The sequence below is a fragment of the Theropithecus gelada genome, chromosome 4, assembly GCF_003255815.1.
Source record: "Theropithecus gelada isolate Dixy chromosome 4, Tgel_1.0, whole genome shotgun sequence".
NCBI lineage: Eukaryota > Metazoa > Chordata > Mammalia > Primates > Cercopithecidae > Theropithecus > Theropithecus gelada.
The window spans coordinates 142,738,478-142,752,321 of record NC_037671.1 but is presented as its reverse complement, the minus strand read 5'-3'; the positions used below and the strand labels follow the sequence as shown (position 1 = coordinate 142,752,321).

The 13,844-nt window shown below is 38.2% G+C and overlaps 1 protein-coding gene across 2 annotated transcripts in view; it reads right to left on the bottom strand.

Annotated features, from left to right (window-relative positions):
• The window catches only part of SLC35F1 (solute carrier family 35 member F1), a 401,538-nt gene that overhangs the window by 155,617 nt on the left and 232,077 nt on the right, over positions 1 to 13,844 (bottom strand). For both annotated transcript variants that reach the window (XM_025382917.1, XM_025382918.1), the window contains exon 2: positions 6,722 to 6,897. In XM_025382917.1, coding sequence (XP_025238702.1) covers positions 6,722 to 6,897 — 176 coding nt within the window. The remainder of the gene's footprint in view (positions 1 to 6,721; positions 6,898 to 13,844) is intronic.

Genomic DNA, 13,844 nt, shown 5'->3' with positions numbered 1-13,844 from the left:
AGAAACAACAATTACCTCTTAATTAATGCTTCCTCAGCTACCACCCCCAACCTCCTCAAAAATAAATAAATAAATAAATAAATAAAAATAGCAGGGTACTTTCTTGGCACAGACTCTCAGAAGAATTTTTATTTAAAATGCCAAGGTTTGTGGGACTGGACCATTGGGTCATGACTTGCGTCCAGCTGTATGCGTAGACAGGGCTGTCATATTTATATATTTCTCTTATCTCTTCTACCCTAGTTGAATATTCTGGGTGGAGAAAGGGGATGGTGAGCAGAAGGGGCCAGGAGAGCACATGTGCTTGAATACCCAACTAACTTCCTTGCTTCAGCCTTCTCACTTAGAATTAACATTTGAAGCTAGACCTCTACGATTTCCATCTGCTAGAATTTAATGTTCGAAGTGAATATTTCCCATGAAGAGTAAAGCATGCAGTTCACTTTTCAGTATTACTTCTTTGAACAAAATCAAAGGGATTCTACATGGTGATATTTTTATGAGTGTTCTATTAGCACTATTAGAGACGTTTCATTTTTACACTCACACAAAGAAACAGATACATGATTCAATAAATAATTTAATGTATATGTTTCAATAATTCACTGAAAAACAAAATACATGCCATACTCATCAAATTGCTTTTAGCTGGAAGCTTGTCTTTTATGAAAATTGGAAGAGCTTATAAAAACACTTTTCCATGAAAAAGCAAAACTTGCAGAACCAGTCACCAAGAATACTGAAGTTGTTAGTACTCTAATAACACTCAATGGTGGCAACATTTTCTTTTCTTTTCAGGGTCTGTATATAAAAAGAAGCAGATACTTACGATTCTAGTCATGTTTTCATTACTGATACCCATTTTTTCCCTACCACTATGAATTGAAGAGGAAAACAAAGGCTAAAAGTGTTTTCTTTTTACCCTCAGCATCCTGCCTTTACTGTTCCAGCAGTGAGTAAATTGCTGGTGTATAACAAAAAGGAATTAGAGAAACAAGAATGTAGAAAAATGGTAGCAGAAGAAAGAGAAGAGGAAATTATTGCTTATCAAAGTTTTTACGATTTATATACACTCAGAAGATTAAAAACTGCTAAAAGAGGAACCATGAGTATCTATTATTTGAAAACTTAAAGGTAGCTCTGGGAAGCAGCATGATTTTTGTCATCACAGACAAGAGAAGCTTATGGGCAAAAAGTTAGATGATACATGTTTTCTTGATAGGAACTGTATCCTATTTTCACCTTTGTCTTTAAAAGCCTGGCACATTTCTTGCTCTTACATCACAAAAGCAAGAACTGGTGGTCTTCATTGGACCCCAGTCTGTCCTCACCTCTGATTCATAGTCTTGGCATTTTGTTCCTCTGCTTCCTGATTTCAGCTGTAATTACATGGAATTTTAAGAAGAGAGTAGATATAAGGAGAAGTCATCTTTTGAGAGTTTCCTAGGCAAATGCATTTGTTTTTGGAAGCTTCACTATACTTTCTTAGTCCTATTCCTAAAGGCCCACTTTGTATGAGTTGTTTGGATTTCAGGCTTTATTTCAGTGGGTACATTTTAATTTCCTAACTAACTTCTCAAAATGGTTACAATTAAGCTATTAATGTAACAGTTATCTCTATTTTCCCTAAATTCTCAAACTTCATGACAACAAAACTACGTTGGTGAAGTACATTTCTTTCTACAAAGTTGTATTTCTGAAGATCTTTGTTTTGAACAGTAAACATTTTTTAAAAATTGTAGAACCATCTGGAAGAACACCTAGCTCCAACTATAAAGAGGGCTAGACTTAAAATTTGCTCAATCGGATATGATATTTTGTAAGGAAGATGGTACCCAAATTTTTGTAGGAATCAATTAATAATCAAGGGCAAACTCAACTCCAATTCATTTGGGAACTTATACTGGAGACTGCTGCTTCAGAGTCTTTGATCATGAGTCCAGTGAAATTTTGATAGGGAAAATTCAGTTTAACTTTGAAGTCAAATTTAAGCAAGGCTTTCATAGTAACCTCACCCTTAATGCTCTTGAAAGGTTTCTTACATTTAGCACATTGTTTTAAATGTGACAATCATTAAATTTTAGAAGATATATGATTAAAACTATAAAGAAAGATTTGCTTAAAAATGTATTTCTGAGTCTAACTTCATGCTGTTATGTGGCCCAGAGTGGCAACACGTGGCTGAGACCTAACCTGCAGCTCTCAGGGAGTGGTGAGAAAGGAGAACTTGGGACTATGAGAGACTCTCCCTTGCACACACCACACTTTCCATCCTTCCCTCTTTGTTGTTCATTCTTTCCCAAATTTTCAGGTGCCTGACTAGAAAGATTAGTATATCTTCAGAACATAGTATTGAATCAGCCTATGGAAAATTAATGTAATTATGATGTTCATTTCCAGATGTTGGCTTAATGCCAGCCTATTAAAACTTCTAAAGATGAAGCTTAAAACAAATAATCATTCTGAGGAAACACCCAGATGAAGACACGCCAGCAAACTCAGTGATGATCTGAGGCGATGGTAAAAATCTCCAGAGGGTATTTCAGAAATTGATTATCTCCATCACAGACTGGTATCGGCAGTCAGAATTTCCTTAGCTCTCTTCAGCCTTTTCTTTCTAAAGAGCCTCCAAATTCCTTGCTGCTCCTAGTCCTTAGCCTCTTTCCATTGGTCTTTCTTGCCTGTCCACCTCCAACCCTTTCCCTAAATCGTCTATGACATCCTTGTGATGGTTAATATTGAGTGTCAACTTGATTGGATTGAAGGATGAAAAGTATTGTTCCTGGGTGTGTCTGTGAGGGTGTTGCCAAAGGAGACTAACATTTGAATCAGTAAACTGGGAGACTCAGACCCAGCCTCAATCTGGGTGGGCATCATCTAATCAGCTGCCAGCATGGCTGGGATAAAAGCAGGCAGAGGAACGTGGAAGGACTAGACTGGCTGAGTTTTCTGGCCTCCATCTTTCTCCCACACTGGATGCTCCCCGCCCCCAAACATCGGACTTCAAGTTCTTCAGCTTTTGGACTCTTGGACTTATACCAGTGATTTGCCAGGGGCTTTGGGCACTTCGGCCACAGACTGAAGGCTGCACTGTCAGCTTCCCTACTTTTGAAGTTTGGGGACTCGGACTGGCTTCCTTGCTCCTCAGCTTGCAGACAGCCGATTGTGAGACTTCACCTTGTGATCCTGAGTCAATACTCCTTAATAAACTCCCTTTCATATATACATCTATCCTATTAGTCCTGTGGTTGTACAGAACCCTGACTAATACAGTCCTCCTGACCGCACTGTGGTATCTCACTGCATCTTACACAGAGGGCTGGTTTCCTATTCAGGGTTTTGAAATTCAAAGGAAAAAAAAAAAAAAAACCTTTCCTTTTGTTCAGAAGGGTCTCTGCTTCCTCCTCCTGCCTTCCCTGTACCTCACAAGGAGAGGCAGAGTGGCCCTGAAGCCACACTGTCCTCACAGCCCTGCCTTGGATGGGCCTCTACTCTTTGCTCTCCTATATCCTCAAGCAGTTTCCTGGGCTGTCAGAACCTTGGTTTTCTCATTTATAAAATTTTGGATAATCATACCTATTTCCTTGGATTGATGGAATAAAAAGGATAATTTACATACACAGTGGCTGGCACATTATAGAGGCTCAATAGATGGTACTATAATTATTAACTCTAGGCATTTTACTACATTTCATCTTCCAAGCTTTTTTAGCCTCTACCCGTAAATTACTGGTATGGTTGAAATAATTCTCCCTGCCCTTTAGAATGGCTTAACTTTTTCTTTTTGTTCCTGATTCAAGTTTTTGTTAAATCCCTGGATTCCTGAAAAGTGAGAGGTACAAGAACTCAAAGACTAAATACAATGTACCATCTCGCAGTAGAGTTTGTTTGGTTCTAAAAATGACTAGGGAAGAGAAATTCTTCACTTTCATGGGATTCTTGGGGGGTAATATTCAAGTGTTACAAAAATTATTCTTAATTTAATCTTCTTATTCTTAATTATACTCCTTATACTGGGCTAAAAAATTATATTCTTTTAATATTAATTCAAGCTTCTATCGAGTGATTTTTAAGTCCAACTGCTTAGTTCTGTATGGCCAAGCTACACATTTCTAGTCTGTCATAAGTGAATTTCTAATTATATTTCTCCCCTATTTCTTCACTTCCTGGAGTCTGTTCCAGGACTGAGGCACCAATGGTAACATGATGGGGATAACTTTTGTAAACCAAAAATAAAATTCTAAGTCCTCCCTCAATCATCTGAATGGACTTCCTCCTCAGTCAGGGCACTCTTAAAATGTAACCTGAAAGACTGGTTCAGGCCAAGATGGGAAGTGGGGATTGAACATGCCTCATTATACCTCTCCAGCATTAACATCAACACAGACTTTAAGTCTGATAAGAAACATTTTACAACCTATTCTCTCTGAAGCCTACTACCTGAAGGCTTCCTCTGCAAATAAGAACTTTGGTCTCCACAATCCTTTATCTTAACCCAGATATTCCTTTCTATTAATCCCAGATCTGTCGAGAAACTCAACCAATTGTCAATCAGAAAATTTTTAAATCTACCTATAAGCTGGAAGCCCCCTGCTTTGAGTTGTCCTGCCTTACTGGACCAAACAAATGTATTTCTTTTTTTATTTTATTTTTTATTATACTTTAAGTTCTAGAGTACACGTGCACAACGTGCAGGTTTGATACATAGGTATACATATGCCATGTTGGTTTGCCATCAACTCATCATTTATATTAGGTATTTTCCCTAATGGTATCTTTCCCCCAGCCCCCCAACCCACAACAGGCCCCGGTGTGTGATGTTCCCCACCCTGTGTCCAAGTGATCTCATTGTTCAGTTCCCACCTGAGCGAGAACATGTGGTGTTTGCAAACCAAAGTATTTCTTAAATGATTGAAGTCTCAGGTCTCCCTAAAATGTATTAAATATAAAAGCAAGCTGCACCCTGACCACCTTGGGCACATTTTCTTAGGTCTTCCTACGGGTTGTGTCAGGGACCATGGTCATTCATATTTGGCTCAGAATAAATTTCTTCAAATATTTTATGCAGTTTGACTCTTTTTTTTTTTTTTTGAGACTTTAGATAACCCATTTACATCATTCAAAATTATTAGCTTCCAAATCACACTCAGGAAACATAGCTGAGATTCAATGTCAATAACTTCAGTGGCCTGAGATTTTATTTTTAAAATAATGATGTCTATTGATGTTAAACTTTAATAAACAAGCACTGATAGCACCAATTTTTGAGAAGTAAATAAAATTAGCTTCTACAATACTTTAAACAAATATAAAATTAAACTGGAATTCAGTCTCAACTTGTTCATATTTATTCCTCCTATGAGATGAAATCCAAGATTGGTCAAATCATTATAATTAAGCAATATTATTCTGGACAGTAATCCAGATAGATAAATGTAAAAATTAAATACTGATAAAGTCTTGTACATGTTTCATAAAAGTGTGACTATTAAAATTGATGCACACAGCTATACATGTGTCCTTATCTATTATTAATGTAAATAATTGTCTCCAAATGTATTAATGATTTTTTTCAATGCACATTTTACAGTTGACAGCTACTATTTTGGGGAAAATTGATGGCTATTTCTGAGCCACAGATAAAAGTGTTTACACCTTGTCATAGATCATTTTGTGCTGCTATAATGAATAACATATTCCATAGTACCTGAGACTGCACAATTTATAAAGAACAGAGATTTATTTCTTATGGTTCTGGAGGCTGGGAAGTCCAAGGTTAAAGGGCTCACATCTGGTGATGGCCTTTTTGCAGTATCCTCACATGGCAGACAGTCACAAGAGCATACATGAAAGAGCAAGAGAGGGCAAGAGGGGGGCCAAACCCACATTTAGCTGGAACCCACTCCCATGATAATGGCATTAATCCATTCAGGAGGGTGAAGCCCTCATGGCCTAGTAATAGGCTCACCATCTTTCTTAATAGTCTCACCTCTTAATATTGTCACAGTGGCAATTACATGTCAACATGAGTTTTGGAGGTGACATTCAAACCACAGCATACTGGATTCAGTGGCATATCATATGACTCTGAAGCATCCCCTCCAGGGATGTACCCTGAGGTTTTTCAAAGGCAACTGCCTCTTAAAAAAAAAGGTTTTCTTGCATTGGCTCTTGGAGGACTTGTTTTATTTCTTTAATTATTTCAAGTTTAAAATAATTTCACATCTCGTTTGACCATTCGTGGTAGTGTTCTTTTTTTCTTTTTCTGTGATGTTATTAATAGAGTTGTCTGTGTTTACAATTTGTATCTTTCTTGTGTCGCTTTTCCACAGAACATATATTTGTCTGAAATTCCCTTGGATTTCTCAGAGCAAGCATTATTTAGAATATCTGCATCAGGTCTATTCCAAGTTCCAAGGAAAAACTCATTTAATTCCAATGAGAGGGTAGAAGTAATGTTAACAGGGATTCAAAATGTGAGAAATTGTACATTTTTGCCTATACATGCAGTTCCCACTTCTTGCTGAATTCATATGATTAATTTTCTTTGCGATTTATTCAGTCATTTTGTTTACTATATTACTGCAAAATAGAAAAGTAAGATCTGGGGTTTTCAAAGATCTTAACTGATGCTGTAAGTGACAAAACGTTATCTGGTCATGGCTCATCTTTTTTTTAGGTGTTTGTAAAAGCTATATTCCTGGTGTTTTTGTGAGCTTACCTTGTCTGACGGCTAGTGTGGTGGTATAGACCAAGAAGAGAAGAATGTAATTGAGGAAACTCTGGAAGACTGGTGTGTTGGCATGGAAATCTTCTGACAGATACTTGCTAGTCAAGCCAATTCCACAAATAAGGAGGGATAACACCTGGCCCAGGGCCACAGAGATTAACATCTCCCTGAGAAATAAAGAAGAAAAAAAAAAAAAACAGCAAAGGTCAGCAGGAAGCCCATTAAAACAACAGCAGTTAAAATTTTTTGAGCACTGGTAGCATGCACTGGGTTAAGTGCAATTAAATATTATTCCCTTTAGTCCTTCACAGAAATCCCTTGAGGAAGGTGCAATGATTACTGAGATTTTACAGAGAAGGAAACCAAAGCTTAGAGTGGTTAAGGAGTTTGCTCACAGTCATGTAACTAGGAAGTGGCAAAAAACTGGGATTTGAGACCAACTCTCTGAAAGAGCCTGCCTTCTAGCTACTGACCTCTTGGTGCCAATGGGAGTGGGGAGTGGGTGGCATCATCTTGATGCTCACCATAGTATTAATGAAATATTTAGTGATGGCGAGACAGTACCTGAACACTGACTAGAAGGGATCATATTCCCACCTCATCCTCAGGTTCTTGTACCAATAAAGGGAGACTCTTTTCTTCATAGATTGAAATCCCAGATCCAGAAACCCCTGTGTGAAATGGCTATACACTATACATATCCCTGAAAACCAGAAGGACCACCTGCTGTCCATTCCCAGACTCTAGAACTCAGTTTGCTCTAGGAAGCTTTGATGAGCATTAGGTGTCTGCTCTCTTCTGCTGAAGTTACAATTGCCTACACACTAAAACTGCTATTCATGAAGGAGATTCAGTACTGTGATGATGTAATACAACCTTTCAAATTAAGCCAATTTTTTTGTGGCTTTTTCATAGGCACTGCCCCTATAGACCTCTGTAGCGGGGACTACAGGCAAGGTTCAAGACGTTCATTTTGCATACAAATAAAATGCCCTCACAAGCTTTATGGGCACATACACTCACATGCTTTTACACAGAAAAAGCCCCTGGAAATACAAAGCAGATTTCTGCACTCCCTGAAAGTCGCATCTGACTTGTCTGGTTTATTTATAGAAAGAGTAATATAATAGAAGCAAGCAGTAGTATTTCTTTCAATAAAAGTTTTATTTTATTTTTAATTGACACATAATAATGGTACATATTTATGCAATCCGGTCTTATGTTTCGATACATGTTCACATTGTATAATAATCAAAGCAGAACAATTGGCAGATCAAAAATTTATCATTTCTTTGTGGCGAGCACATTCAAAATCTTCTCTTCTAGCTCTTTTGGAATATACAATACATTATTGTTAACTATATCACTCTAGTTTGTAACGTAGCATTATTTCTAAACAAAAAGCTTTAGGCAAAGGATTTGCGGTGTTACATATTTAGTCCCCCATAACAGATGTGAGTCCAATTTTCTGGAATGAGCACAGAGTCCTGGGCAGTACTTTGGTTGTATTTTGCTTTAAAAAAGAAAAAACATCAGCTATATTTTGTTCATTCCATCTGCTTCCAAGAGGAGGAAAAACTGTGGCAAGGCATGCGGGCATGCAGAGAAGAATTTTCTGAGGTTAACCTATTTCCAGGTACCGGCTCCTGACCTCTGAATTCAATCTCTATAAAGAAGCCAAATACATACTTCTAAACATCCACGTTTAAAATGTCAGTATGCTGCTTAAAAATCTTACAATAGTTCCTTACAGAATGCAGAGATCTATAAGGTCTGCATTGAACATCTGCAAAGATGCCTGCCGACATAGCCTTTACATTCCTGCTGCTCTGCCCAAAGGGAGGCAGGGGTCTCTTTCTCCTTTTCTGGAAGCTGAGCTGGTCTTGGGACTTGCTCTGACCAACAGAACATGGGGGAAGGGATGTCATGTGACTTCTGGGCCTAAGCCTTATAAAGCTCTACAACTTCCATTTTCTGCCCTCATAAAACATAGCTTCCATGTACTTCAGTTTTGAGAGCATGTGAAAAAAAGAGAAATCCAGCCAGCCATCACTGTCCTGACATGTGAGTGAGGCTTCTGGATTCTCCTGCCCCAGTCAAACCATGCCAACATATGCCACGATGGAGCAGAGATGAACCACCCCGAAAGATTGCTGCCTAATTGAAGAACTGTGAGAAATAATACATGAAGCTGTTTTAGGGCATGCAGATGTACAATGGCTTGTTACATGGCCAACAAATAACTGAAATCATGTCCTAAACACTCTCCCTCCATTCCCACTACCTCTGGAACATGACCCTCTGTTTCCCTGTATTACTCCTCCATGACGCACTTTCAGCCTTACAGAGCTACTTGCACTTCAGCAGTGAGTCATGGTCTTCTGTGCCTGCATTCCCTTGCATGTGTTATTATTTCCAAATGTTCATTGTGCCTTTGCCAGTCTGACTCTTATGCATCTTTCAAGATTTGGCTTCTATGTCACTCCCTTTGAGAAGTGTTACCTGTCTTCTCTTCCCTGGGATGCATCTCTTTGTTACTTCTATCTCATTGTATTGAAACTAATGCCTTTACACTTCTCGCCTCAGCTGGACTGTGATGCTTGTACCATGTTCTTCACTGTATCTACAGCCATGCAGTACCATTGAAAGGAAGTAGAAAAGTAGACAGTGCAGAGGAGGCCTAGGCAACATGAAACAGTTTATTGAAATAAAGGGGATGATTAATAAAAGAAAGAAAGAAAGGTAGAGGTAAAAAGGAGTACCAGAATTAACTCAAATGATTTTTAAAGGCCAGGTACAGTGGCTCACACCTATAATCCCAACACTCTGGGAGGCTAAGGCAGGAGGACCACTTGAATCCAGGAGTTTAAGACCAGCCTGGACAACATAGTGAGTCTTCATTTCTACAAAATATTTAAAAAATTATCCAAGTGTGATGGCACGTGCCTGTAGTCCCAGCTCCTTGGGAGGCTGAGGCAGGAGGACTGCTTGGGCTTGGGAGGTCAAGTGTGTAAGTGAGTCATGATTACACCATTGTACTCAAGCCTGGGCTACAGAGCAAGACCCCACCTCTTATAAAAAAATTAAAGGTTTTTAAGACTGCCTAAGATAAGTATAATACCTACTGACAAAAATAATGATAAGGAGCTGGTTTTAGTGGAGAAACAATACATATTTTAGGTATAGTGAACTTGAGATGCCAGATGAACTTCCAAATGATCCAGCAGCATTAGTAGCATGGGATCGGAGTGGGATAGGGAGGTCAACCAGGAGATAAATATGCAGAGGTTATACTCATAAAAGTGATGGTGAAAATACCGGAAATGGATAATAGCCCCAAGAAAGGGAGAGTAGGAGAGAAAGTAAGAGAGCCTTGGGAAATATCTTTGGGGAATCCCAAGGTTGGAGGTGGATGAGGGAGAAGAAGCACATCACTGGAGTCGGAAGTGGTTAGAAGGCTAAGAGGAAGAGCAAGAGAGTTTTGGTGTTAAGGAAACCAAAAGAAAAGAGACATTCATGGATTGAATAGTTGTAATACTTAACGTTGCTTAGAGGGTAGAGAGAATGAAGACTGACAAGACATAATTTGTAGTCACTGTCATCCTTTAAGAGTTTTGGTTGAGTGGAGAGGAACAGAGTAGCATTGGTGTCATGAAAACCAAGAGAACAGAGAGTTTCATGGAGGGGACAGCTAGTAGGGACTAAGTGAAAAGGAAATGGTGAGAAATTAAAGCTGTTGACTTTGCAGAATTTTGAAGAATTCAAAAAATTCATGGAAGGAATTTGATATAGTCACCATGTAACAATATCAATGATAGTTAAAATAATAATGTTTAAAATGATTTAAAAATTAATTAAGCTTATCCTATCACTGGATCATTCTTGATTATTTGCATAATAACTTACATTCCCAAATGGAAGAAATATGACTAGAGTTACAACTAATATATAAGCGTTGTTCTTGATGCTGAGTATGTCTCCTGGAGAATGCTATGTATGGAGAGCATCTCCTTGGGACAAGAAGGGTGAAAACTATTGCTATGACATGGATTCCTGCAGCTCTATAAATTACAACTATAGTGTTCAAAACTTTGGCAATATGCTATGCCTTTCCTGAACAAAATCACACCACAAATAAATGACAGATTACTTATATAAGAGAATACAATTTTAGTCTTTCTTATGTATATGCGCCAACATAGTATAAAATAGCATTCTATATGCCATACACTATACATGTAAAGATGAACAAGACACAGTCCTTGTCACTGGAGAGCTACTAAACTAAGATTTGGGAGCTAGGTCCTCAAATAACTTAGTATAAAATGGAGCCAATTAAGCTAAAACAACAATAATAATTCATATTTAGTAAGTTCTTACTATGTGCCGAGCCATGGGCTTAGACTTACACATATTATCTTAGTTAATGCTCATAATAACCTTATAAGGCAGCTATTATTACTGTTTGATTTTATAGATAAGTTAACTGATGCTTAGAGAAGTTAAACAAGCAGCCCAAGGTCACAGAGCTAACAAGGGGAAGAGTTTGGATGCAAACTAGGTTATGTGGTTCCAAATCTCAACTTTTTAATTACTATGCTGTACTACTATTTTGGTGGCAAAAATATACTCTGTGCCCTCATAGAGTGCAAGAACTTAGAGTTAGCAACCTAAGTGGTTGGTTTCCAGAAATATTCTAGAGGTGGTAAAGACAAAAACAAGTCTGGGACTGACCCTCTGATGAAAACTCTTGCATCAAGATACCTGTAATGTGTGCCTTTCAACAAGAGGTCAATACAAATCTATTCTTGTTTCTTCAGTCAAACAAAACATCAAGTCTGCTGTATTCAATTTCTGCTTTTAATTAGTGGCCATGTCATTCAGCTGCTGGTGGTGTGATTTGATGGAGAATACAAATTATGGTTTTATTGGTCATGCTAATGAGCACGACATGTAAAACAGGAAGGAGTGAAAGGAATCTTTTATCAGATTAGTTCATGAGTCTTTTTCCTACTGCAGGGAGCTAGATATTGTAGCTATTGCAGCCTGCATATCTGAGCTAGTTCCTAGAGTCACCAAATAAATAAGTAAATAAAAATAGAAATAAACCTAAATGCCTAAATGTTGACACTCTGCTAACTATGCCCCTTGCCCTGATCAAATTCTCTTTTGTTCTCTGTTAGGACAGGACAAATCCATTTGGTGATGTGTTGTATAAAAATGTTCTCCCTGCTCTCTCTGCCTTAGGATCTCTTTGGTTCATTTGCTGTTGCCCTATCCCTTCTAAATATTTTTTCCTTAGATAACTGCTACGGTAGATCTGTGATCCTTTCACCTAACTCCTCATGGTCTTATGACAATGTTTTCTTCAGAGACTCTCTGTTTAGCCACTCCCTGCTCCCAAGGGTGAGGCAAGTGTCCTCACCTGCATTTCCCTATCACTATTTGCACTCATCATATTGTGTAGCTCATAAGCTCCTGAAGATAAGGGAATGTATTTTGTTGTTTTCTGTTTCTAGTGCCTTGAGGACTGCTGGACAGAAATAAAACAGATGCTCAATAAACACAGGATGAAAGAGTGAACAAATTTATGAGTAAACAAATATCTGTAAATGAAAATGGCAAAGTCTTAGAAGATTTGAAAGACGGTTGCTTATCTTACCTTGAAAAACTACTAGCTCTGAAAGACAAAAATCATGTTGTTTTTCACTGTATTCCATCTGCCAGTTAGACATTGAGATTAATAAGCTATTTTCTGGTGCTTTTCAGAGCAAGCCTGGTAAGGTGCTATCTTGCAAAAATGATGCTAAATATGGTGCCGGTTGGAATTTTGCACAGCGAGCTGTAGGTTATTCATGTAGTATATGGAATAACACACCAGATGCATTCTAACATAAGATACATAGTTCCTATAATTTTAGTGGCAGAAATAGAAAGGAGACTATGATACACATTTTCATCTTCTTTGTTTATGCATTTAAAAGGACATCCTATCCACTTTAAACTCAGAATGACTAGACAATGAAAAATGCATGAGTCTCAAGAAAAATAGTGCTGCTGGAAGCTGAATACCTGTTATAATAGAGCTTGTATTCATAAAGACTGGCATAACCATTACCACTGGCACTTTGTTCTGTTAAAGAAACAGACTTTAGAATTTTGAGAGTAAACTTGTGTTACAAATTAGATATTCAAAATAGTAAGATTTAAAATAAAGCATAAACTGAATCTTGTTTTCTTCTCTTAGTTATAAGAATACATTCTTTTAAAAGGTATGAAGAATTTCAACATAGTGTTACATAATCATATTGCTTTGTAATTCTTTGCCACAAAAGTGAAACAATTATGTTATCATCTTCAATTACAGCACATCAACCTTTCTGTGGGGACATCTTCATTCTGATAACTATTCTCAGGCAAGTCATGTCAGATCTGAGTCAGCATATGAATTCAAACATGCATACATAACGAACACTTAAGTATATTGCCTGGACTAAAATCAATGCCCCTTGAACGTGGCAGAAGCGTGTTCTACCATGTTCTTTGACAAGATTCTTGTTTGCAGAAGTTAGGCCATTGACTTCTATAAGCTTTTTGCTGAAAGGTTGTTTTTTTTTTTTTTTTTTTTCGACACAGTCTCACTCTGCCGCCCAGGCTGGAGTGCGGTGGCGCAATCTTGGCTCACTGCAAGCTCCGCCTCCCGGGTTCACGTCATTCTCCTGCCTCAGCCTCCCGAGTAGCTGGGACTACAGGCGCCCGCCACCGCGCCCAGCTAGTTTTTTTGTATTTTTTTAGTAGAGACGGGGTTTCACCGTGTTAGCCAGGATGGTCTCGATCTCCTGACCTCGTGATCCGCCCGTCTCGGCCTCCCAAAGTGCTGGGATTACAGGCGTGAGCCACCGCACCCGGCCTGCTGAAAGGTTTTGTTTTTTGTTTGTTTGTTTGTTTTTGTTTGTTCTTTTTTGTTTTTTTGAGACGGAATCTCGCTCTGTCGCCCAGGCTGGAGTGCAGTGGCCGGATCTCAGCTCACTTTTTTTTTTTTTTAAATCACATTCAAGCGTTAATTAGGCTTATATGTAAGAAGATTATTAGGCAAAAAGAAAATATACACCTT